General features: G+C 35.8%; 1 protein-coding gene across 1 annotated transcript; it reads right to left on the reverse strand.

Moving 5' to 3' along the window:
- Positions 1–4956: 4956 nt before the first annotated feature.
- LOC149212319 (disease resistance protein RPV1-like) lies at positions 4957–12396 on the reverse strand. The gene is made up of 4 exons (XM_089388630.1): positions 11837–12396; positions 10942–11718; positions 5427–5748; positions 4957–5313 (listed from the first exon to the last, which is right to left on the reverse strand). Exons 1-4 carry the CDS (start codon positions 12394–12396, stop codon positions 4957–4959), a joined length of 2016 nt encoding a protein of 671 aa, XP_089244756.1.
- Between the last annotated feature and the right edge of the window lie 13611 nt (positions 12397–26007).

Here is a 26007-nt window from a genome sequence, read left to right on the forward strand (position 1 = left end):
ACCATAAAAACTATTAAAATAGATAATGTAAGGAATCCAAGATTAAGATGTGAAAGATTTGCTTTAGCAAGTTTATATAATTTTTTCTATAAAGCTTATCATGATCAATTTACACAAAAAAAAGGTGAATATCTACATTAAAATTAGTGAACTAAATGACTTTCTAATTCTTCACTTTGAAAAACTTAATAGTTAAAGTTCTAGATCCAATGAATATTTCCAAATTTAATGAAATATATGTTATTAGGGTGGACCCCAAAGATCTACAAATACACCCGAAGATTATAACCACCAAGACCACAGATAATGATCAAGAGGAATAAATTTCACTTAAATTGTATTGATTTTAGATTATGTGTACTTTGACATGAGCATAGATTCGCATAAATTTCATGGCAGCACCGATGAGTAAGACGGCAGATAATGATCGAGAGGAATAGATTTCACTTAAATTGTATTGATTTTAGATGATGTGTACTTTGACATGAGCATAGATTCGCATAAATTTCATTGCAGCCCCGATGAGTAAAGATAGTTAGCGGATTAAAATATTTTATTTGAAATTAAAAGCATTTTATTATTATTTTTAATAAAATTTTATCATAAATTTTATCTTTAAATCAATTATTATAATAATATTTTAAAATAATAAAGTAAACAAACCATAAACATGTAATTTTATCATTATATTGCATTTTTTTAACCATCTTAAATTCAAAATTGTGAAATGTTCATCAATAAACATATTTACTTACGTTTTTTTTAATGGAATGGTTGAAGCTATTCGAAAACATACAGCATTTTATATATTCTAGCAACACCAATGTTGTTGTTTTCCAATGAAATTGTGATGCATAAGCTTTTCTACGTGCAGTCATGGAAATCGAAGGATAAGGGATAGATGGGAAATGACCACGTGTCAATGTAATGATGATAATAATATCCATTTTTAATTGGAAATCGAAGGATAAGGGATAGATGGGGAATGACCACGTGTCAATGTAATGATGATAATAATATCCATTTTTAAGGTCACACCCAAGCGAGACACCAAATTGGTGTATGAGAACCTATTGTTTGTGGGACAACACCAATGTTGTTTTCCAATGAAAATTGTGATGCACAAGCCTTTCTACCCACAGTCATGGAAATCGAAGGTTAAGGGATAGATGGGAAATCACTACGTGCAGTCATGGAAATCGAAGGATAAGGGATAGATGGGAAATGACCACGTGTCAATGTAATAATAATAATAATAATATCCAATTTGGATAAGGGATAGATGGGAAATGACCACGTGTCAATGTAATAATAATAATAATAATAATATCCATTTTTAAGGTCATAGCCAAGCGAGACACCAAATTGGTGTATGAGACCTCGTTGTTTGTGGGACAACACCAATGTTGTTTTCCAATGAAATTGTGATGCACAAGCCTCTACCCACACCAATGTTGTTTTCCAATGAAATTGTGATGCACAAGCCTCTACCCACAGTCATGGAAATCGAAGGATTAAGGGATAGATGGGGCCTTTCTACCCACACCAATGTTGTTTTCCAATGAAATTGTGATGCACAAGCCTCTACCCACAGTCATGGAAATCGAAGGATTAAGGGATAGATGGGGCCTTTCTACCCACACCAATGTTGTTTTCCAATGAAATTGTGATGCACAAGCCTCATGGAAATCGAAGGATTAAGGGATAGATGGGGCCTTTCTACCCACACCAATGTTGTTTTCCAATGAAATTGTGATGCACAAGCCTCATGGAAATCGAAGGATTAAGGGATAGATGGGGCCTTTCTACACACACCAATGTTGTTTTCCAATGAAATTGTGATGCACAAGCCACAGTCATGGAAATAGAAGGATTAAGGGATAGATAGGAAATCACTGCTAAGTCTACGAAGGCATACATACTCTACCTCCTGTGGTTTTGAACCTATGACCTCTTAGGAGGAAATACATGCTCTTAACCATTAGGCCCACTCAAGTTGTAATTTTGAGAATTCACAGGAGTCAATACAAATTTGATGATATTAGATTATAACTGTGGTTTTTAAACATAATTTTTAGGAAAAAAAATTTCCTATTTAATTTGTGTGGAATCTAGTAGGGATTCATTGAAATTACAAATTTGAAATGTGAATTTTTCACAATCAAAGTGCTTTAGGAATTTTTAAGGATGTTGAATCCCTATATATAGTTAAAAAACTAGTTCAAACAACACAAATTAAAATTTGGCAACAATTTATTTTGCTAAATCCAACTAAAAATCCCCAAATATTCCATACATTTAAAAACTACTCTTATATTTGAGACTTCAACCTAAAATAGAAATTCTCAATGCCACCAATTTGTTAAACAAAACAGACTTCATTGATTGTGAAAACTTGGGGGCACATTTGGTATTTGCAACACTCTTGGGCTATTTATATCGTTTGTTGTGCAAAACAACATCTTTCCAACAAAATTAATCTAGATAATTATTTAAAAATAAAAGAATTAAGAGGACCTTCAAAACGACCTTCATTGTAAATTTGTTTTTACTAATATGAATTTTTTTTCACATTTATTTCTTTAACATAATAACTATTTAAAATAATAAATATCTTTTTATTTTAAATGAATTATTTCAAATAAAAAAATTAAAAGTTATTTTTACTTTATTATTGATATGTCAAATTTTAACTATATATGAATTACTATTAATCTGTGAGATTTTAACTTTATTTCATTATTATTTAACATTACTTCAACAAAATAAAAATTCAATTCAACCATTAAAATATTAAATATAAAAGTTATATTTTAAATTTATAATTTAAAGAATACTTATAATTTCAATATACATTAAATTATAAATTATAAGTTATATTCTAAATTTATAATTTAAGGAATACTTAAAATATTTTCAATATACATTAAATTCTAAATTATTTTTTGAAAATTTCAGATTACATTTATAAATACTTCTTTATTCATGGAAAAATATATCCCATACATCACTCAAATTCAGTACTATCATTGGAAAGTTCAAATACATAAATTCGGTTTTTCCTGTACTATCATTGGAAAGTTCAAATACATAAATTCAGTTTTTTTATTTATTTTTCTATATTTGAGTCATATTTTTGGGTCTATTTTAATTAAAATGAGTTGTGATTTTTTAAAATAATAAATTTAAATTTTTATAATGATGTACATTTTTCAAAATGTTGAATTTATTTATGTATTATAAAACACTAAAAAAACAATAACCTCATCCAAAAAATTATCACAACTTAAAAAAACAATATTCACTTAAAATCATATTTCAACTTTGTAAGAAAAGAGATATCACATACATAAAAAAATCAATCTTTCGATACACAGGAGATTCTACATTATATTTGTAAAATAAGAAAAATCTCACTTGAAAATCTTATTTCAACTTACATAAAAATCAATCTTTCGATACACAGGAGATTCTACATTATATTTGTGAAGAATATTTATACACAGGATGTCGGAAACCTGACCTTCAAAATCAGTATTATTGAATTCTATTTCTATTACGGAAATAGATGTGTCTTGGCACACTGCGGAACCCCGGCGTTGAAGTTAAATTATAATTATTGAATCCTACAGGGACACTAAACCCTGACCACACACTCGTATTACCGGTTTCATTATCGGATTCCATGTTGTGACCGGAAAGCGGCGGCACTGCACTGAAATTATCATTGCTCAGGATCGGGGAGTCTGTGGAGACAGTGGAAACCCGAGCTTTAACTTCATCGCTCAGTATGGCGGGGTCTGCGGAAACAGTGGAAACCACAGACGTCAATTTAACTTCAACGTCCCGGGTTTCCACAGACTCCCCCCTACTGAGCAATGATGTTAATGATGATAGTTTAACTTCAACGTTCCGGATTTCCATAGACTCTCCTCTACTGAACAACGAAGTTAAATTATCCTCGTTAATTTCATTGCTCAGTATGGGGAGGCTACGGATATCACAGTGGAAAGCTGGGATGTTTGAAGTTAAATTATCATCATTATTATTGCTCTCAGCTATGGGGGAGGCTATGGAGATCACAGTGGAAAGCTGGGACGTTGAAGCTAAATTATCATCATTATTATTGCTCTCAGCTATGGGGGAGGCTATGGAGATCACAGTGGAAAGCTGGGATGTTGAAGCTAAATTATCATCATTATTATTGCTCTCAGCTATGGGGGAGTCTATTTTGAAAGGCAATTTTTTCAAACGGCTGCAACTGTCCAGGTGAAGGTTTCTTATCTTCCCAAAAGAAAATGGGATCCTTTCCAGGCGGCTACAATGGGACAGGTCAACATATTGGAGGTTCGTTAAATTGTCAAAACAAGATGGCACCATTTCCAAATGGCTGCAATAGGACAAGTTAATATGTTCAAGGCTGGTTAACTTACCAAAGGACTCTGGAATGATCTGGAATTTGGTGAACTTTAAGTCAATATGTTCAAGCTTTCTCAAGTTCCCAAAGGATTCTGGGAACGTCTGTAACCGGGAACGGGTCAAGCGAAAATGTCGAAGGTCAGTCAATTGCCCAAAGTCATATGGAAGCTCCTGCAGATCGCCGCACTCGTTCAAATTAATATGTTGGAGTTTGCCCAATCTACAAAGGCAATCTGGAAGCGACTTCAACATTGAACAGCTCCTTAACTCCAAGTGTTTCAAGGACTTCAGATGACCGAACTCCGGTGGCAAAGTTTCCAGACGCAATCTTCCAAGAATTTTGTCAGGTTCCAGGACAATCTTCTCCAGCTGATTCAGCTGCCCTATGGACGTTGGAATCTTTAACACACTATCAGTAGCAATATGCAACTCCCTCAAATGCAGAGGTACCTGCAATTCTTCCTTGGTGTCAAAAGTTTTGTGCATTGCGGGATACGAAGGCAGAATATTGAAAACCAAAGCAACATTTGCAATAAATTAAGGAAAATAAATACTGGTTACCTGAGATTGATGTTGCCATAGTGTTTTGAACTTGCTTCCCTTTATGCATAAAACTCTTAATTTCTTCATTGGAATGCTCAAAGGTATAGAGTAGTGCGGACAGTTAGACCAGCACAACCATATTGGTTCTGGTGATCTGAGTTTATGTAAATTGTAGGTTCGAAGATCCAACGGGCAAGGAGGAAAGTCAATAATCGACTTTGGTGCCTGCCCGCCACGAAATACTTTATCCACACAACCTTCAGCCCTAAGCAGCTTCAAGCTACTTAGCTGATCCTGGCTAATATAAGGTACCCAAGGACTGCACTGCGCAAAGTTTGTGATTCCACGCACCTAAATTGTTCTCTGAAAACTGTTAGAAGCAGTATTGAGACCTTACAAAGGTTTAGAATTCAAAATTTGACAGATGACATTTTGAAAGTCTGTCCAAAGTTTCAAATGCTTACCGTTGAATTTGGCAAAAGGTCGAAATCTTGGCCCCAAAGACGACGACGAGGTTCTGTCTCTGCCAGAGACCTTCCCAGGTCTCTAAGATGGTCATGCATCTTTATACATTGTTTCCCCTCCACCTCCAAGACTGGATCCATAATGGTGCATTTTTTCTGATGCAACTCCACGAGACATTTAGCATCTAGCTTCTGAAGAGCCAGCCTTCCTGACCACCCGCATCCGTTCCAAATCCTGATGGCTGTGTCCTTGTCTTCTCCTATGAAGAAACAGGCAACATCTAAGAAAATCTGCTTCTCGTCTTCTTCGAGACTGTCGTAACTAATTTTCAGAGTGTTTCGTATATCCATGTTGAAAGTATAATTTCAACTGTGCGACAGCTGAGGCATGCGGCAGCCTAAGGACAATAATCCGGGCGTATCGGCAAAGTCGAAATGAAATGGCCGATATCGCATATCCGCAAGTCGGCATATCGGCAAAATGAAGTGAAGGCATTATAAAGGAGCCTTTGTGTTTTGTGATAAGCGAACATCGATATCGCATCGGCAAAGTCAAAGTGAAGGAGTTATGAGGAAGCTCTTGTGTTTGCGATGAGCGATCGCCGATATCGCATCGGCACATCGCTATCGGCAATGTCATAGAGTTGAAGTCTTTGACATGAGTAAAGTTGCGATGCGATGGAGTGGACCCGATGGCTTCCCAAAACCAAATCGCATAATGTTTGAAATTCACCCGACGGCAAATATTAAATGTTGCGTGGAGTAAATCTAAGTTTTGATTGACCATACGTCTTGATGAAATGTCATAGTGGTAGGTAGAATATTAAAGTTTTACATAGAGTTGGTAAGTTTTTTTATGAGAAGGTATGGGCGAATGTACTTATTACATAAATTCTGTATGGGATAGGTGATGTAATTTATTACTGTGTTGACTTGTGTTTTTATGTATGGCACACGGGAGGTTTTAGTGTGAGTTCACAGTAGAGTAAAATCAGAGTGGTGAAGCGAAAACCATGTGTTGTATTTCATACACAGCAGTGTGAAAAATGTGAAGAACCAGAGGGTGAATGCACAGCAGTGCACAAATGTATTTGGTAATGTTTTGTAAGGAATTGTAAAACAGAGGAATAGCAAAAACCATGTGTGGTTTTGCATAAAGGAAATGGTGGAGCGTGAAATTTTGTAAGCCTGTGTGAATTTTGTTTTACAGCAGTAAGCTCATGTAAACGTTTGTTACAGCAGTAAGTTATTTTTCACAGCAGTGAATATAAAAAGGATTTTACAGTGGTAAATCTTTGTATCAATTTTTAATGAATAGAAAGTTTTAATGGTGGTGAATTACTCTGTTTTCTCTGTGAAATTTTTGAGTCTTCCTGTGCACAAAAGATCCTGGAGTAAAGTAAAAACAGAGCACTGCCTCTGTGTGTTTGAATATTTGGTTTTTGGTATTTTCCCCATTTAAAAAGAAAAATACCCAACAGTGGTATCAGAGCTGGTCCAGGCTCTTTGAAGACTCAAAGAAGCTGAAGGGAGAAGGTTGTTGTTGCAGCAAAACCTCTCAGGGAGACAGAAGACTCAGACATCAAAGGATTAAGATATTTCAAAGTTTTTTTTGTGTTGCTGAAGAAGCAGTGATTTGTTTTAAATACACAGTTAAGGAATGGCCAGCACAAGCACTGGTATGGGTTTGTTTAACACCCAGCTCCCACAGTTTAATGGGAAGAACTATGACTACTGGTCAATAACTATGACAGCCCTGCTTGCTTCCCAAGACTTATGGGAAATAGTTGAAAATGGCAGCAGTCACCCAAGAGGCCTTTCAAAGCGTGCCAAAGGATGAGAACTGGTTATGGCACTTGAGATTCGGGCATCTAAATTTTGGAGGCCTAAACTTATTGAGCAGAAAATGAATGGTAAGAGGATTACCATTGATAGAGAAACCGGACAGCCTATGTGAAGACTGCATATTGGGAAAACAACACAGAGAAAGTTTTCCATCAGGGAAAAGCATAAGGGCAAAGACACCCTTAGAGATTATCCACTCAGACTTGTGTGGACCAATGCAAGCTCCATCATTAGCTGGCAGCCAATATTTCTTGACATTCATTGATGATTGTACAAGAAAAACTTGGATATATTTCCTTAAAAACAAAAGTGAAGTGTTTGAGAAATTCCAAAATTTCAAAGCACTTGTGGAGAACCAAAGCGGGCTGCATATAAAAGTTTTGAGAACTGATAGAGGAGGTGAGTATATCTCCAAGGAATTCCTAAGATTCTGTAGAGAAAATGGAATTCATAAACAGTTTACAACTCGGTACACCCCACAGCAAAATGGAGTTGCTGAAAGGAAGAACAGGACCATCATGGATATGGCGAGGAGCATGTTGAAGGCAAAGCATTTGCCAAATGAGTATTGGGCTGAAGCTGTACATTGTGCAGTTTATATATTGAATAGGTGTCCTACAAAAGCAGTCATGAACAAAGTGCCAGAAGAGGCATGGAGTGGGAGAAAGCAAGGAGTCACCCACATGAGAGTTTTTGGGTGTGTGGCCTATGCACACATACCAGATCAGCTAAGGAGGAAGTTGGACAGCAAAGGGGAGAAATGCATCTTCATTGGATACAGCGATGAATCCAAAGCCTACAGGCTGTACATTCCATCTACCAAGAAGTTCTTTGTCAGCAGGGATGTTCAATTCATTGAAGAGGAAGCTTGGGATGGAAGCATAGAGAAAACAGTGAATGTCAAGAACTGTTTGTCTCATGATGAAGATGAAGAGGAGGTGTCTGAAATGAATCCCCAAACAGCAGCGCCAACACAAGGACAGCAAGGTACACCATTGAGGATAAATGAGAGTGCTTCTCCAAGCACACCACAAGGAGGAAATTCAAGTGCATCTTCAAGCACTTGCACACCAAGTGAACGAGGTAAGAAGTTTAGAAATCTAAGTGATATTTATGAAGAAGGAATGAATTCCTTATTTGCCTTGTATTGTCATGTTGATGATCCTATTCATTTCGAGGATGCAATCAAAGATAGGAAATGGATAGAAGCTATGGATGAGGTGATGAATGCCATAGAGAGAAACAAAACATGGGATTTGGTTGAGCTACCAAAAGGCAAAGAAGTCATTGGTGTGAAATGGGTCTACAAGACCAAGAGCAATGCTGAAGGCAAGATAGAAAGGCATAAAGCAAGGCTGGTTGTCAAAGGCTACAAGCAGCAGTACGGAAGAGATTATGAGGAGACTTTCGCCCCGGTTGCAAGAATGGAAACCGTGAGAGCAGTGCTGTCCATAGCAGCACAAAACAAATGGAAAGTCTACCAAATGGATGTGAAATCAGCATTCCTAAATGGAGTGTTAATGGAAGAGGTCTATGTGGAACAGCCTCTCGGATATGAGAAGAAAGGTGAAGAGCACAAAGTGTGCAAGTTGAAGAAAGCTCTTTATGGGCTGAAGCAAGCGCCAAGAGCATGGTACAGCAGGATAGATTCTTATCTATTAGATAATGAATTTGACAAATGTGAAGGAGAACCCACTGTCTACATCAAGGAAAAGGATGGTAAAATTTTAATTGTTGTCTTGTATGTAGATGATGTTATTTTCATTGGAAATGATATTTATCTTATTGAGAATTTTAAATCAGTCATGAAGGATGAATTTGAAATGACTGACATGGGTTTGTTGAGATACTTCTTAGGCATAGAAGTAGAGCAAAATGAAAAAGGAATTTTTATATCTCAAGCAAGATATGTAAATCAAGTTTTGGGCAGATTTAAGATGGAAGAATGCAAGGCAGCCATCACTCCCACAGTGATGGGATTAAAGCTCAGCAAAGAGGACAGCAGCAAGGACTTTGATCCTAGCTTGTATAAAAGCATTGTGGGCAGCCTTATGTATTTAACAGCAACTAGGCCTGATTTAATGTATGCTGTTAGTTTAATTTCCAGATTCATGGAGAGGCCAAAGGAGGCACATTGGCAGGCAGCAAAGAGAATTTTGAGGTATGTCAAAGGCACCAAAATGTTTGGAATTTTATATCATGCCTCAGAACATTCAGATTTAGTTGGATACACTGATAGCGATTGGGCTGGAAGTGTAGATGATCGGAAGAGCACTTCCGGTTATGTTTTTCATATGGGTTCAGGAGCCATTTCATGGGCTTCTAAGAAGCAGTCCATTGTAGCATTGTCTACAGCAGAGGCTGAATATGTGGTAGCTACAGCAGCAGCATGTCAAGCAGTGTGGATGAGAAGAATGTTGAGAAGCTTAGGCCAAGAGCAGGCAAAAGCGACAGTCATCTTTTGTGACAATAGCTCAGCTATTGCATTGTCAAAGAATTCAGTGTTTCACAAACGAACGAAGCACATCGATACAAGGTTTCATTATATCAGAGAATTGGTAAGCAATGGAGAAATCAGTTTGCAACATTGCAGCACTCAGGAACAGGTCGCAGACATCCTGACAAAGCCATTGGATCAGAAAAGCTTCGAATTTTTGAGGAAGTGTTTGGGTATGATTGAATGCCCGACAGTTGAAATTAAAGGGGAGTGTTGAAAGTATAATTTCAACTGTGCGACAGCTGAGGCATGCGGCAGCCTAAGGACAATAATCCGGGCGTATCGGCAAAGTCGAAATGAAATGGCCGATATCGCATATCGGCAAGTCGGCATATCGGCAAAATGAAGTGAAGGCATTATAAAGGAGCCTTTGTGTTTTGCGATAAGCGAACATCGATATCGCATCGGCAAAGTCAAAGTGAAGGAGTTATGAGGAAGCTCTTGTGTTTGCGATGAGCGATCGCCGATATCGCATCGGCACATCGCTATCGGCAATGTCATAGAGTTGAAGTCTTTGACATGAGTAAAGTTGCGATGCGATGGAGTGGACCCGATGGCTTCCCAAAACCAAATCGCATAATGTTTGAAATTCACCCGACGGCAAATATTAAATGTTGCGTGGAGTAAATCTAAGTTTTGATTGACCATACGTCTTGATGAAATGTCATAGTGTTAGGTAGAATATTAAAGTTTTACATAGAGTTGGTAAGTTTTTTATGAGAAGGTATGGGCGAATGTACTTATTACATAAATTCTGTATGGGATAGGTGATGTAATTTATTACTGTGTTGACTTGTGTTTTTATGTATGGCACACGGGAGGTTTTAGTGTGAGTTCACAGTAGAGTAAAATCAGAGTGGTGAAGCGAAAACCATGTGTTGTATTTCATACACAGCAGTGTGAAAAATGTGAAGAACCAGAGGGTGAACGCACAGCAGTGCACAAATGTATTTGGTAATGTTTTGTAAGGAATTGTAAAACAGAGGAATAGCAAAAACCATGTGTGGTTTTGCATAAAGGAAATGGTGGAGCGTGAAATTTTGTAAGGCTGTGTGAAATTTTTGAGTCTTCCTGTGCACAAAAGATCTTGGAGTAAAGTAAAAACAGAGCACTGCCTCTGTGTGTTTGAATATTTGGTTTTTGGTATTTTCCCCATTTAAAAAGAAAAATAGCCAACAATCCATTGGAAGTATTTTGGAGAATCTGAGAAATTGTGCTTCCCAGTTCTCAAGATCCTTTTCTCCATAGAGAAGCGCCCCGATGACTTTAAGAGATAATGGCAGCCCATCGCAGGCTTTCACAAACTTATAAACCACTTCACTAAATATTGCATCAGGATAAGGTTGGTGGAAGGCGTGCCAGCAAAATAGCCTTGTGGAGTATTGTTGATCAAGGCCTCGTAGCATGTAAATAGATGATCTTTCAATACCCCAGCTTGTAAGTACGTCCTTATGGCGAGACGTAACTATAATCAAATTCTTGGAGTCAAGGGCATCCCAACCGGGTAAAAGTGCATTTAGCTGTTCAATATTATCTACATCATCTAAAATGATAAGAGCCCGAGAAGAAGTAAGATGCTTTCTAAGCTCCCCTATACCTTCAGCAGTGTTGTCTATTTCCTTAGCAAATGGGCTTAAATAACGCAGAAGTGTGTTCTGCAACGACTTTAAAGAGCTTCCTCTCACATCAAACAAAAAACAAGAACGACTGTAATGTGATCTCTTCCTGTTGAAGAAATGTTTTGCGAGGGTGGTTTTTCCAATCCCGCCAAATCCCACAATTCCTACAACCCTAGCCTTCACATTTTCGTGCTCGTGCAATAACACTCTGTTTTCAAAATCTTTCACCTTGTCCTCCAATCCAGTTGGATATTTGGAGACATCCAGTGGCGCTTTTGGAACTATTTCCAGCACTCGTTCCACCACATCAATCAGCAGCCGCCCCTCGTCACTGAACAATTATCAAAATAAAAACACTAGTATGAAAAGCCTAAGGACATAGTTATACCTTTGAATCAAACAAATGAATAAAACAATGATTAATGACCAGGGATAGCTAGAGGTCTCACCGGCCATTATACGCCTCCAACTCGAAACCGCTTATACCTGCAACAACATAAAGAGCATCCCTCCATTTTCGTATTGTGTCCGAGTCGTATCGCAGCTTTTGTTGTCGAATTTCTGTGTCAAATGTTTTCTTCTCCTCTAGATCACGCAGGGCTCGAGCATACACTCCAATTTTACCCTGCGTCCGCCGAAGTTCTGAAGGCTTCACATTATAGAAGATGGGAATAATGGTTGACCCCGACTCCTGTTTCGACTTCAGCATGAGCAGCAGCTCATCCAGACACCAGGGCGACTCGCAATAATTGGGAGATAAAATAGCTATATGGACGGAGGCAGCTCTAATAGCACTTTCTATCTGAGGGGTTAAATTATCTCCTTTCTGCAATTCTTCCTGGTCCAGAAAAACTTGCAGTCGGTGTGCTCTGAGGCGATGGTAAAGATGGCTGGCAAAGGTTTTTTTAACATCAGGCCCTCTGTGATTGATGAACACTTCGTATAGGTCGCATTTGATGCCATCCTCGATGGAGGAGGAGGCCGAGGCGTGTTCGGCTGAAGAGGCCATGGGATGCAGAATAGAAAAGAAGTAATGCGAGGGATTGGGAATGCGCACTCAATATTTCGTTTGGTTGAGCTCACTAGTGCAAAGTGGGTACCACTTGCTTCCAAGTTATTACGTGGCCTTTGGCACGCTGTGTCGCTAACTCTATCTCTCAAAACTGAGCAATCACAGATATCAGAACTGCAATGCCATGATCTCATATTAATTGTTTATTTAGAGGATGAAACATTGTTCGCTTCTGTTATTGTTTAACTATTCGGTAAAATGAACGACCACTGGTGGAGTTTTAATGGGTAACGAAATCGATGTGCAGGTGCTTTGACAATTTCCTCGATTTCTTCGTGCCACCTTCTCCACATTTAAAAAAAATCGAATCTCTACCCTGTATTACTATGCCACCGACTCCACATTTAAAAAAATCCCATCCCTGATCTGGTAGATTACCATGCCTTGATGTAATTATAAAAAAATATTTTAAAAATATAGAATCTTAGTGCATATAAGAAACCCCTTGCTATGGAACTTCGTTTGATCAATTTGGATGCGTCATGCTTATGTGTAATGCAATTTGCAACTTCTAAAAGAAGCAACCATTATGGATAATACATTGCAATGCAACTTACTGGTCATTATCTCTCTATCCAATGGTAGGTATGATGACCGTGCCTCGTATCTATATCCAAGGTAGCAGGTGTGAGGTGGTTTGGGCTTCCATGGTTGGCTAAATTTGGGATAAAAAAATCCATTATTTTCAATAGCCATCCAAAACCAAAATCAAATAGGTTCGAGAATATTCGTGGAACGGGGTTGTTGAGAGCCTTGGCCTTCATGTGAGGGATAATATTTCAAAGTGGATATTGATATGAAGTGATAATTTTGTTTAGCTTTTTTATTTTATTTTAATTTTATTTAAAAAAATTAAAAAATTATATTTTAAAAATGTTTAAATTATATTTTATAAAAATAAATTAAGTATTACGAAAAACAACTTAACACTATAAATTTTAAAATTTAACCAATCTAAATTTCCCAAAATTTCTACTAATATTTTCGAAACAAAAACGTTCCCCTCACCCTACTTTTATTTTTCCACACAAAAACGTACCCCTTACCCTACTCAGCGCATTCCCGTCTCAACTACCATTCAGGATTCGTACTCTTCTCCGGATATTGCGGGGTCACTGTCAAATACGCAAAAGCCTGGTAAGCCTTATTTTTCCAAAGGTGTTAGACATTTTCGTCTATTCCATTTTATTCGCTAAACGGCATTATTAAACAACAACTATTCCTTTCATGAGTCAGCCTGGAAAAAAATTGTACTCCCCCATCGTGTGCGGAGTTTAATGATAATTAATGGATTAAATAATAAGCCATTATTGGGCACCGTGTCCGCATAACCCGGAGAGATACAGAAATCTCAAGTTAAAATTATTTACGGCAAGGTTCCTATGACACATTTAGAAGCTTTTATTTTATCAAGAAATAATTTAATAATATTAAATTGAGAATCACGGCCTTTTCTTGTCACTTCTCTAGGGAAGATTCTTAACGATATAATTTCAAATAATTTATTGGTATTTAAAGAATTAAATAAAATATTTTTTAATATGCTTTTAAATCTTGATGGTTAATTTATTTTCTTAATTTTGAAGAAAACAAACTCTAACTTATTTATATATAAATAATCTAAAATATTTAAATTTAAATAATTATAAAATTTATATAAAAATATTATTAAAAGAGTAGATTTTCTTATAATATATATTTTTACTATTTATTTTGAAAAAATCTAATTAAAATTTTGGAAATCCTGGTTATAATTGTCAATTTTCTTGAAAAACTTGAACTCACATATTTGGAAACATGCAACATGTACCATATCACGAAACATGCAACATATACCATACCACTTGAACTAAACCCCTCCCAATATATATATATATATATATATATATATATTAAATCACTTTACTTCAAGATAAGTATTGAATCTAAGCTCTTTCCAAAATATATATATGTATATATATTTTAAATCACTTTACTTCAAGATAAGTATTGAATCTTGGTAAATTAATTTAAAATGACAATTTTATATTTCTCATCAACATCAAAGTTTAAAAATTGGTGCAGCTAATAGATTTATATTTTTTATTAGAAAATATGGTAAAGTGTAAAACTAATATAAAATTGATGCAATTGATAGTTTTATATTTCTCATGAAAAGGATGCTCTATAGTTAAAAAAATGGAAAGTAAATAAAAATAATAAAGAAGTTTTTATGGACAATCTAAGAGAAAGTGATTTTCATCTTCAACCTTCTTAGGATCCCATAGGTGACAAAGTCTTTTTCATCTTCATCCCATGGTGTGTTCAGAATTAGCTCTAATTTTGACTTTCTTCTTAATACTAATCAAGACAAACAGATAACTTTGGTTTTGGTTGATCACCTTGTTATAATATAGTAATTTCTTTTTTCCCTCGAGTCTTTTATTTCCTCACAATTTATTATTAAATTTGGAAATAATAATATTTTAAATAGTGTCTATATTCTCCAAGATGATCTCCTCTATTTCTCAATGGTCCAACCAAGACTAGAGATTTTCACTAAAGCTACAAGCAATTTTAAGAAACCTCTTGATATCCATGTTGCCATAACTTCTTATACATAAGATACCTAGTCATAGCATAGCCATGTTGCCATAACTTCTTATACATAAGATACCTAGTCATAGCATAGCCATGTTGCCAATGGGAGGAAGATATGGCAAGGGGCATTTCCTTTAACCTTGAGGGTTATAAATTGTGTTTGAATCCATTCAATCTTCTTTCATGATTCTTTAGATAAACTACAACCCAAAACCACACATCCATACAAAATAAAATGAGTAACGATAGTCTTAAAGAAGAGCTTTTTTATTCCCATATCCAAATATGTGTTTGAATCCCTTCAATCTTCTTCCTCCATGATTCTTTAGATAAACTACAACCCAAAACCACACATCCATATAAAATAAAATGAGTGACCAGAGCCTTAAAGATATATTTGTCAACTTACAATTGTTTTCGAGCTCGTAATAAACTTTCCAACCTCCATTTATTCTTTTTTCAATACAATTATATTTTTATGAGAAAAATAATTATTATTATAAATTAAAATATCATAAATAATATATTTTAATTTAATTATCATACCTTTATTCGGGTAAACCTTTGCAATTATATATAATAACCTTATACCTATTTTAAAAATATAACTTTCCTTTCTTAAAAAAATAAAAATGGCAAATTTTTTAATTCTTTTAATTAAACCCTAAATATTTATCATAATATAACTTATTCTTTTCGCATTATAGGATCATTGCTTTTTTCTCACTTGATTTATAAGTATTTTTACTTCAATCTACCTATATGTTTACTTTAATTTCAATATATTTTGCTTGTTTATGAAATATTTGATCATGAAAAATCGAATTTGAATGGGTACAATAATTTATGCTTCATCATTGTCAATTTATAAAGAAAATTTTGTTTTATTAGTGAGCACAAGGATGATGTCTAAAAACATATTGATACGCTAATGAAAGTTAAATAAAAGTAATACTAATAAGTAGTTGACGGAGGATTATGACGGCAATGGTAATAAATTAACTTGATTTCAGTTATAATGAGAATAAGTTAATAAACATGTAATAAGAGTTGATAAGACTTTATTTTCAATATAAAATAAATATAAAGAAATTGAATTATAAAGTTAGAAATTAAGGAAATTGTTTTTTATAACATTAACCTAAATAGTAATTTTTTTTTTCTTTAAAAACCTCTTATAAATAGTTCAAATAGTTTGATTTAGAAAAACTAAATATCAAATACAAATTCCTTACTTTATGAATTAGAAAAACTATATAGGTTAGTAAAATAATAGGTTACTTTATAAAATATGTTGAAAATGCAACAAGATGATGGAGCTTAGTGGAAAGGAGTCGCCTTCGCTAAGTGAGCCCGCAAGCTATTTTTGGCGCAAAGTCTATTTTTAGACTATCTCTATTTTTAGACATATGGATGATGGTCTATGAGTCGCAGGATGCTATTTGTAGATGATTGGTCATGTTGGTAAAAATAGATGGACTTCTATTTTTAGACATATGGGCGGAGTCTATTTTTAGACTGCCAGGGTAAAAATAGAACAATCGAATATTATTAGCTCTTAATAATATTTGGACTATAAACATTATCTTATCCTCTTGGAGCACTTCAGTTCGAGCTACGGATGTGGCACATGAAATTGTCACAAGGAAATACGCTTTTCTTATGGGTTAGTTGAGTTATTGCATGATGGACTTTAGTTAGAACTTAAGTGGTTGAGTTTGGTGGAGTTGATTGAGGAGTTGATGGAGTTGTGTTCAGTTTGACTTAGTTGAACTAGTTGTATTTAGTCTAACTGCAAAATACACTAGTGATGAGTGATGTGAATTAATTGTTAATTAATTCACTAATTATTAACTCATAAATCAAGTAAAGAATACATCAGTTAACTCAATGCATGGACAGTTCAGTGGAGACAAGTGTTAGAGGTGAGTGAAAGGGCAAGACAGCTGTCAGTTGTGACTATAGTTGTGCATGAGATTTGCACAATCAATGGATTGAGTATTGCCAATGAGGATTGCGTGCTTCAGCCAAGGAAATACGAGTTTGCTTTAGCCATTCTCATCTATTCTCATGCAGGATTGCGCAGTGGAGGCAGGCAAGCAGCAGAGGAGATTTGAACCTGTGATTGATTCAGATCTGAGCTAGTTTGTGTGTAACAGGTGGAGATAGTACTGAGTACTTGCGAGGAGTATTGTACTATGTATTGTTACATGTTCTCAACCATTATAATATACAGATAGTGTGGGGTTTTTCAGCTGTATGCTTTCCCCGGGTTACATACTAAGTTAATGTGTGCATGCGATTGATGTTTCATTGTTTTTAATTTCGCAAAATTGATGATCAACGTAGAGGAGGTTATGTATTATGCATGCATTTCGCAATAGTGTATAATCGAGATAATCTCTATGAATAAGTGTCATATTATTCAAAATTTCTACATGGTATCGGAGCAGAGTTGATCATCAGATCTATTATTCAAAAAGTGTTTACATTTTATTTCTTCAGGTAGAGTCTGTAATCGGGCCAGGTAGCCTCTGGATTCATCCTTCTTTTGGAAGGTGAGATATCCGGTGAAAGCCCATACATTCAATCTCTATAAGAGAAATACTTTGTTCTCACGAATTTTAGATCAGAAGCGGTTGAGTTTTGAGCTGGTGGAATTCGAATTTGCATCAATGGTTTCTTGGTGTCAAAGTTGAAATGTCTTTCAACGGATTGCGATTGAAGTATGCTCTTGAGGGCAGCTCGAATTATATTGCATGGAAAAACAGGATGGAGGCGGTGTTAGATGATAATGGGCTGAAGGAGTTCATAGAGGCTGAGGTCCCAAAGCCTACTGATACTGCTCAAGTTGAGGTATGGAAAAAGAAGACAACAAAGTGCCGAAGGATTCTGTTGGAGGGTTTGAAGGATCACATTGTGTCCAACCTGCATGGAAAGGCTTCTCCATACTTGATGTGGAAAGCGTTGATAGATCTATTCCAAAGAAAGAGCGACCAGAGGAAGTTGGCGCTCAAGGATAAACTCAGAAACATTAAGTGTGAGAATAGAGACAGTATGCCCAGGTATCTCACAAAGTTCACTCAATGCCGGGATGAGCTGGGAAGTGTGGGGGTGACTGTCGATGATGAGGACTTGGTGAGCTTGGCTCTCCTTGGTCTTCCAAAGAGTTGGCATTCCTATCAGGACTCTGTCAATGGTCGGGAGAAATTGCCTGGATGGGAGAGACTTTGGTCGGATCTTGTGCAAGAGGAGATCAGATGGAGCACCAGAGACAGTTCTTCATCCATGCATGATGAGGAGAATTGTGCCTTAGCGACTAAGGTGAAGAAGGGGAAGGAGAAGGGTTCTCTTGCCGAATCCATTTCTTCCAATGATAGGAAGAAGGTTGACAAGTCGAAGGTGCGATGCTTTCGTTGTCATGAAGTGGCCCATTATGCTGCAAATTATCCACGGAGGAAATCCAAGAAGGGATCCGGGGAAGGCTCTGAAGGTGAGGCACTTGCTTCACAGTTTGAGTTGGATTTCACACTCTTCGCATACATGGTTTCATCTATGGTGGGAAGTGGTTGGTTTCTTGACAGTGGAGCTTCTTTCCACATGACCGGTGACAAGAGTTTGTTCAGTACTTTGGAGGAGAAAGATCTCCAGATACTCATAGCGATGGGTAATGATGAGAAGTATAGTGTCTCAGGTGTAGGCACGGTTATTTTTCAGAGGGAGCATGGAGCTCACCTTACCTTGACCGATGTCAAGTATGTACCAGGATTGAAGAGAAACTTGGTGTCGATCGCGATGCTGGAAGACAGAGGCTGTGATGTAGTCTTCAGTAAGGGAAAGGTTTTCCTTAGACACATCATCACTAGACAGGTGAAGCAGATTGGTTCACGGGTCAAGAACCTGTATGCTCTTGAGGTTCAAGATGCATGCAAAGCCTTGAGAAGCGAGGCAACTGATGGAGACTTGGTGGTTGAGAGGGAGCGTATATTACCTCTCAACATGCAGAGCCAGAAGAAGTCTCAGACGATTGTGGAGGAGCCACGATTGGTGCAGCAGCTTCAGGAGGTTGTGGAGCAGCCACAACAAGGGAAGCTAAGAGGAGATCGAGTAGAGACATCTACTCATGCAGAGACCTCCAGTAAGGGGAAACTTCGAGTCAGGTGGGCAAAGGGATCGCATGCAGCCATACCTCCAGGTAGGAGGTGGGGTGATGTGGATTGATCGTCCCAAGGAGGAGGGGCAGGATCCTTGAGGTACCCAACCTCTTGGATGAGACCTTGCTACGGGAGCCCTGATGTGGAGTAGCAGGAACTGACTGATTGGGTAGAGACAGATGCGGATGGAGCGACAGAGAGAGCGACAGCGTAGGGACTCCCAAGACAGCACATAGCTAGCAGGTTGTAGCAATGCGAGAGGCACAAGTGTCTTGCACAGTGCTAGGTGGCATAGAGAAGTGTGCAATGGTGCGAGATGCATGGAGATGTTGCAATAACACAGATGTCAGAGAGGGAGCACTTGTCAGCAGTAGATAGAGCTTCAGCATCAAAGTATGTTCCTAGCCCAATAGAGTGGTCAGTTGGGAGTGTTTTTGTTCCAAGTGTTATTGGAGCAAGTGGACCGGGCAAATGTGTTGCATGCAGAACATTCTAGAGTTGCAGGATAGGGGTTGCAGATAATCCATATCTTGTTGAGAGGGAGTGTTGAAAATGCAACAAGATGATGGAGCTTAGTGGAAAGGAGTCGCCTTCACTAAGTGGGCCCGCAGGCTATTTTTGGCACAAAGTCTATTTTTAGACTATGTCTATTTTTAGACATATGGATCATGGTCTATGAGTTGCAGTATGATATTTGTGGATGATTGGTCATGTTGGTAAAAATAGATGGACTTCTATTTTTAGACATATGGGCGGAGTCTATTTTTAGACTGTCAGGCTAAAAATAGAACAGTCGAATATTATTAGCTCTTAATAATATTTGGACTATAAACATTATCTTATCCTCTTGGAGCACTTCAGTTCGAGCTACGGATGTGGCACATGCAACTGTCAGAAGGAAATACGCTTTTCTTATGGGTTAGTTGAGCTATTGCATGATGGACTTCAGTTAGAACTCAAGTGGTTGAGTTTGGTGGAGTTGATTGAGGAGTTGATGGAGTTGTGTTCAGTTTGACTTAGTTGAACTAGTTGTATTTAGTCTAACTACAAAATACACTAGTGATGAGTGATGTGAATTAATTATTAATTAATTCACTAATTATTAACTCATAAATAGGGAAAATTTTAAGAACCCCCCCTAAATTTACATGTATAATAAATAGGCGAATCTCCATGGTATATAGGAAAAATGGAAGGCGATTTTATCAATAATATGATATGTATATATATATTTTTGGCGAATCTCTCACCAGGCATGGCGAATATTTTACTCAATTATAAAATCTTGTGTTTATTGAATACACAAATGAAATCATTGCATTTCTTTAAAATATCTTTTGAAATCAAAATTACCGAAATTACGTATCGATAACCTAGTGAGTGTAGGATAAAATTCACCCGTACCATTCATAGAAATCATGATAAAAAACCTAATACTATATATAAAACCAAGAAAAATTCAAATTCATCACTTCTAGGGACCTCGTAACCACCAATGTTCCTGTTTGCAATTAGAAAAATTACCCAAATTACAATCTGTTTACTCCAGCATATGTTGGAAAGTTATAGAAGGATGACTAGTGCAATCAATCCATTCCTTTTAGCCCTGGATTTGTTTCAATTTAAAACAGAAGTATACAAACATGCTTGTCCAATGTCTATGCTTTAACCATTCACCTTAAGATGTTTTAACAATATAATTTCGTAAGTCTATTTAATATCTTCATTATCATAAAAACTAACCTATATCCATCTTAACTCCACATCTACCACTCTTAGGGGGATGAAATCTATTTATCCCTTTGAGCACTTAGTAGACCCAGAATTAAGATGGATCTCAGATGATCAAATTTCCCCTTTAAATAGTCTATACTCACATGAATACCATGGTATTACCATGGGTCAATACCATGGCTATTTATCCCTTTGAGCACTTAGTAGACCCAGAATTAAGATGGATCTCAGATGATCAAATTTCCCCTTTAAATAGTCTATACTCACATGAATACCATGGTATTACCATGGGTCAATACCATGGGTTATCATAAACCTAGAGCTTAAAATTTACTATTAGTAATTTATAAAAATTAATAAAATTAATAGTTGATTTTTATTTTATTTTTTATTTTAACCAAGCTAAAATGTTTAACATACATTAAATTACAACATCCATTTTTACTCTTGATCGGATCAAATATTTTTTCACTCTATGCTAGTTTGCATATCACGATATTTGATACCTCTTGGGGGTTAGTAGATCCAGAGTAAAGATGGATCTATGCTGGTTTAATTCCCCCATTTAAATAGGCTACATTCTAGGTGAATACCATGGGTCAATACCATGTGCCATTTTGGTGAATACCATGGGTCAATACCATGTGCCATTTTTATTTTTATTTTTTTTGAATGGTAATAATAATGATCTAGTCCATGGTATTTGTCCCATAGTATTTTTCCCATAGGTTTCACCTAAATATAACGCATTTTTTGAGTGTTCGTAAATATAAAAAAATGTTTTATTTGTTTACCATGCCTCTCGTTTATTTATATTTTTATTAATTTACCATACCTCTTTTACAAATATGGTATTTGGCCCATAGGATTCACTTAAATAAAACCTCTTTCTTGAGCTTCATAAATAGAACGAGGGTTATGGACTAAATATAAAAAAAGGTTACTTATGGAGTAAATATAAAAAAATGTTTTATTTATTTACCATACCTCTCATTTATTTATATTTTTATTAATTTACCATACCTCTCATTTATTTATATTTTTATTAATTTACCATACCTCTTTTATAAATATGGTATTGGGGCATTTAGCCCATAGGATTCACTTAAATAAAACCTATTCTTGAAAATGGGTGAATGGATTCACTTAAATAAAACCTATTCTTGAAAATGGGGGAATGGAAGGTTGTAACTCCTAATTTCAAGGGCTAAATTTACCTTTTTTACCCTCTCCCTTAAAATAAGGTCGGCTATTTGAGGTGATTTGTAAAAATGTACTATGATACAAAATATTCGCCCACTAAAAATTTAAAACCCCTTAATTTCACCAAAGGGCGAACATTTGCCCCTAAAATTTTCTATGCTCATAAATCAACTAAAGAATACATCAGTTAACTCAATGCATGGACAGTTCAGTGGAGACAAGTGTTAGAGGTGAGTGAAAGGTCAAGACAGTTGTCAGCTGTGACTATAGTTGTGCATGAGATTTGCACAATCAGAGTATTGCCAATGAGGATTGCGTGGTTCAGCCAAGGAAATACAAGTTTGCTTCAGCCATTCTCATCTATTCTCATGTAGGATTGCGCAGTGGAGGCAGACAAGCAGCGGAGGAGATTTGAACCTGTGATTGATTCAGATCTGAGCTAGTTTGTGTGTAACAGGTGCAGATAGCATTGAGTACTTGCGAGGAGTATTGTACTATATATTGTTACATGTTCTCAATCATTATAATATACAGATAGTGTGGGGTTTTCAACTATATGCTTTCCCCAGGTTACATACTGTGTTAATGTGTGCATGCGATTGATGTTTCATTGTTTTTAATTCCGCAAAATTGATGATCAACATAGAGGAGGTTATGTATTATGCATGCATTCCGCAATAGTGTATAATCAGGCTAATCTCTATGAATAAGTGTCATATTATTCAAAATTTCTACAAAATATAGGACTACGATATATATATATATATATATATATATATATATATATATATATATATATATATATAAACAATCCAAACAAATGAACAAAAACACAAATTAAATTTTTTTAATCTATTTCTTTGTTATTTTTTTTTTATAAAATTAATAATAATAAAAATATGTCCAAGAGCTTAAAGTAGATGGTGGCACTCTTATGTTAATGTACTTCTTGGTATAAACGTCATAAATCCAACATGTTAAGGATTGATGTGGTTCAGGGTGAGTGTGATCCCCTCGTGATTTTAATAGATTAAATGCCCTAGAGTAACAACTACTCAAGCCAAGATTAAGTATGCTAGTCATCTTAGAACTCACATTATTTAAAATATATAAAAATAAAAATATTAAAACATAACTTTTAAATTTATTTTTTAAAACTTTACAATTATTAAAAATTAAATATAAATTCAAAAATTTTATACTTTATGTTAGGATATTTTGAAACATAGGAAATAGTTAAGTATAACTTGGTTAGTGTAGAGTTATGTAAAGTGTGTTTCTTTACTTTGTACTTTTGTAACTTACAATCCGACGATCACGATATGTTCTGGACATGAAGTGATCTAACGGTTCATTCTCTCCTCAATATTACTAACACTTGATCCATGGCTTAACACTCGGTTGCTCCATGATTTCTATTTAAAGAGCATGGAGGGTCATTTGTAAGGTGACCGTTCATGAGAGAAGCTTTTGTAAATTTTCTTTTTTTTACATTAATAAATTATCTGAAGTGGTAGTGTTCGCTTAGGTCATTGATTGTTTCCCTCTTTGAGGGTTTTAACCGTGTCAAGAATAATGGTGTACTGATTTGTGATCTGTTTGTGAGCGGTGTTCCTTGGTGTTCTATCTAAGGAACTTACCCTGTAAATTACTACATGGTACCAGAGTTATTTGAGGGCCGCATCTGTCAGTGATCCAAATCAGAAGCCGGTACAATGGCATTCGACTGTTGTTTCATAGATCTACTATTTCTTACTGATTTCGAGTTGAGATGACTCTATTGCTTTAGGAGCATCTGTTACAGTGAGGAACCCCTTTCTTTTCACATGAAAAGGTTTTCGGTAGCCCTAGCTACGTCATTTTTCTCGAGGTTTACAATCTTTATTTGCAGTTTTAGTTATTTATCTCTATTTTTATTTCAGCTTATTTATCTCTCTGTTTTTATTACCGGATATATACCTTTCATTTCTGCGTATGCTCTTTGCCCCGCGACTTTGTGCGATATGAGAAAATTAGAAACAGAAATGAAAGATTTTTCTCATGTGTACACTCTTTTCCATGCCTTAGGGTGATCTCGGAAAATCAGAAACATTGAGGAAAATATTTAGTTTTCGGCGAAATCTAATTTTAAGTCGTGAGGTTTATTTTTTTTGCATGTCCATTTTGAGTTGTGTGGTTTTTTTTTTTTTTTGTAGGCAAAAAGGGGTTTTTCAAGTAAGCACGCACCTCAAAGCTTCAATGAGTGAAAAAGAAAAAAAAGGAAACCCTCATCTTTTCAAAAAATTACTAACCTTTTAAACTAGTTCACTTGGTCCAAAGTTACTTCATGAGAATAGAGGCTTTGTGTTCTTTTTGTTGGGTTACTTTTTCAAAAAACACATGTAACTTATGTTTTAAAGTTAATTTACGTAAAAGTGTTCTCATCCATTATAAAAGGTGAGTCACTTATAATTTTAAAGTCACTTTATCTTTTATTTAAGTTACAATTTAGTGGGTAGCTCATAAAATACCATTATAAAAGTGACTTTCACTTATCTATAAAAGTGGGTCACATAGAGTAATCTTTTTTAAAAGTGAGCTAATTAGATTAAGTTTGGAAAGGGGGAGATTTTTTTTAAAATATAACATTATCATTCACTTCTAAATATTCACGTATTTCATCAGCATTTTCAACAACTTTTCTTCAAAAAATCATAACTTTTTCATCTCGAAGCCATTTTCAGAGCCGTTTTTTTTTAATCAGCCTAATTGTTCGAAATATTTCCATTTGAACACTTAGTTTCAGCATCTACAGCTTCAGTTTTTGTTAAAATGGAAATTTCATGCCGAGTTATTCTTGACAACACCAACTACTTCCAATGGTTGTCCTACATTATGTATTTACTTAGAAGTAAATCTCTTTATAGAATAGCCTTAGGCCAATAGTTTAAACCTAAAGATGAAGATAAGCAAGCCAAATGGGAAAATAAGCAAGATCAAGCACGTGGGTTGATAGGGATGTTTATTTCTCCAGACCTTAGATTCCATATCGTAGAAATTGATACTCCTGATGAAGCAATGAAACATCTCAATAACATTTTTGGAATTAAAAAATAAATTAGAGCCCATCAACTCAAAAATCAGTTTCTTACGTTGGACCCCAATAATTTTTCTTCCATTGAAGATTTTTTGTCCAAGTTCAAGACCCTTAGACTTCTTTTGAAAGGTGCTGAGGTTAAGAAAGAAGATGGTAGCCTTATCTATTCAATTCTTACGAAGTTAGGCCCAACCTATTATGTGTTTGTTTCTACCTTCCATTCTACTAAAGAAGTCTTTATTTCTCAAGGACAAGCATACAAGTCCCCCTCTTTTGATGTCTTTTGTGATTCTTTAATAAGAGAACAAGAAAAACTCTTACATCTTGGTCTTCTTAATATTGGAAACTCTTCTAAGAAGGCCTTAGCAGCCCAACAGCAACCAAATTCAAAGAATCCTAAGAAGCAGTATCTTAAAAAGAATGGTCCTAAACCAAAGAAGGGTCCTAAACAAAAGAAGGGCCCTAAGAAATTTCAGTCTTAAAATGAAAAATCAATTCAACAAAATAATAAGACAAATAAAAACAAAAGGTAGAAGATCGATAGACATTACAACTTGTGTAATCAAGATGGCCACTTAGAATCCAAATTCTTTAAGAAGATGGAAGCCTTGGAAGTAGCAATGAAGAAGCATAACATCCATTTGGAGCACTCTTCAACTTCAACTTCAGGAATAACACTTTTTGCATGTGGTTGTCAAGCATCTCGGTTTGGTTATGCACTAAATGTATCTACTTCTTCTCATTCTCATGAGTGGCTCATTGATTCTGGAGGTTCTTATCACGTGACCAAAAGAAAAGCCA

The sequence above is a fragment of the Pinus tabuliformis genome, chromosome 1_1 (genome assembly GCF_031772625.1).
Source record: "Pinus tabuliformis cultivar Carrire ecotype Pingquan chromosome 1_1, CPIR1, whole genome shotgun sequence".
Taxonomy (NCBI): Eukaryota; Viridiplantae; Streptophyta; class Pinopsida; order Pinales; family Pinaceae; genus Pinus; species Pinus tabuliformis.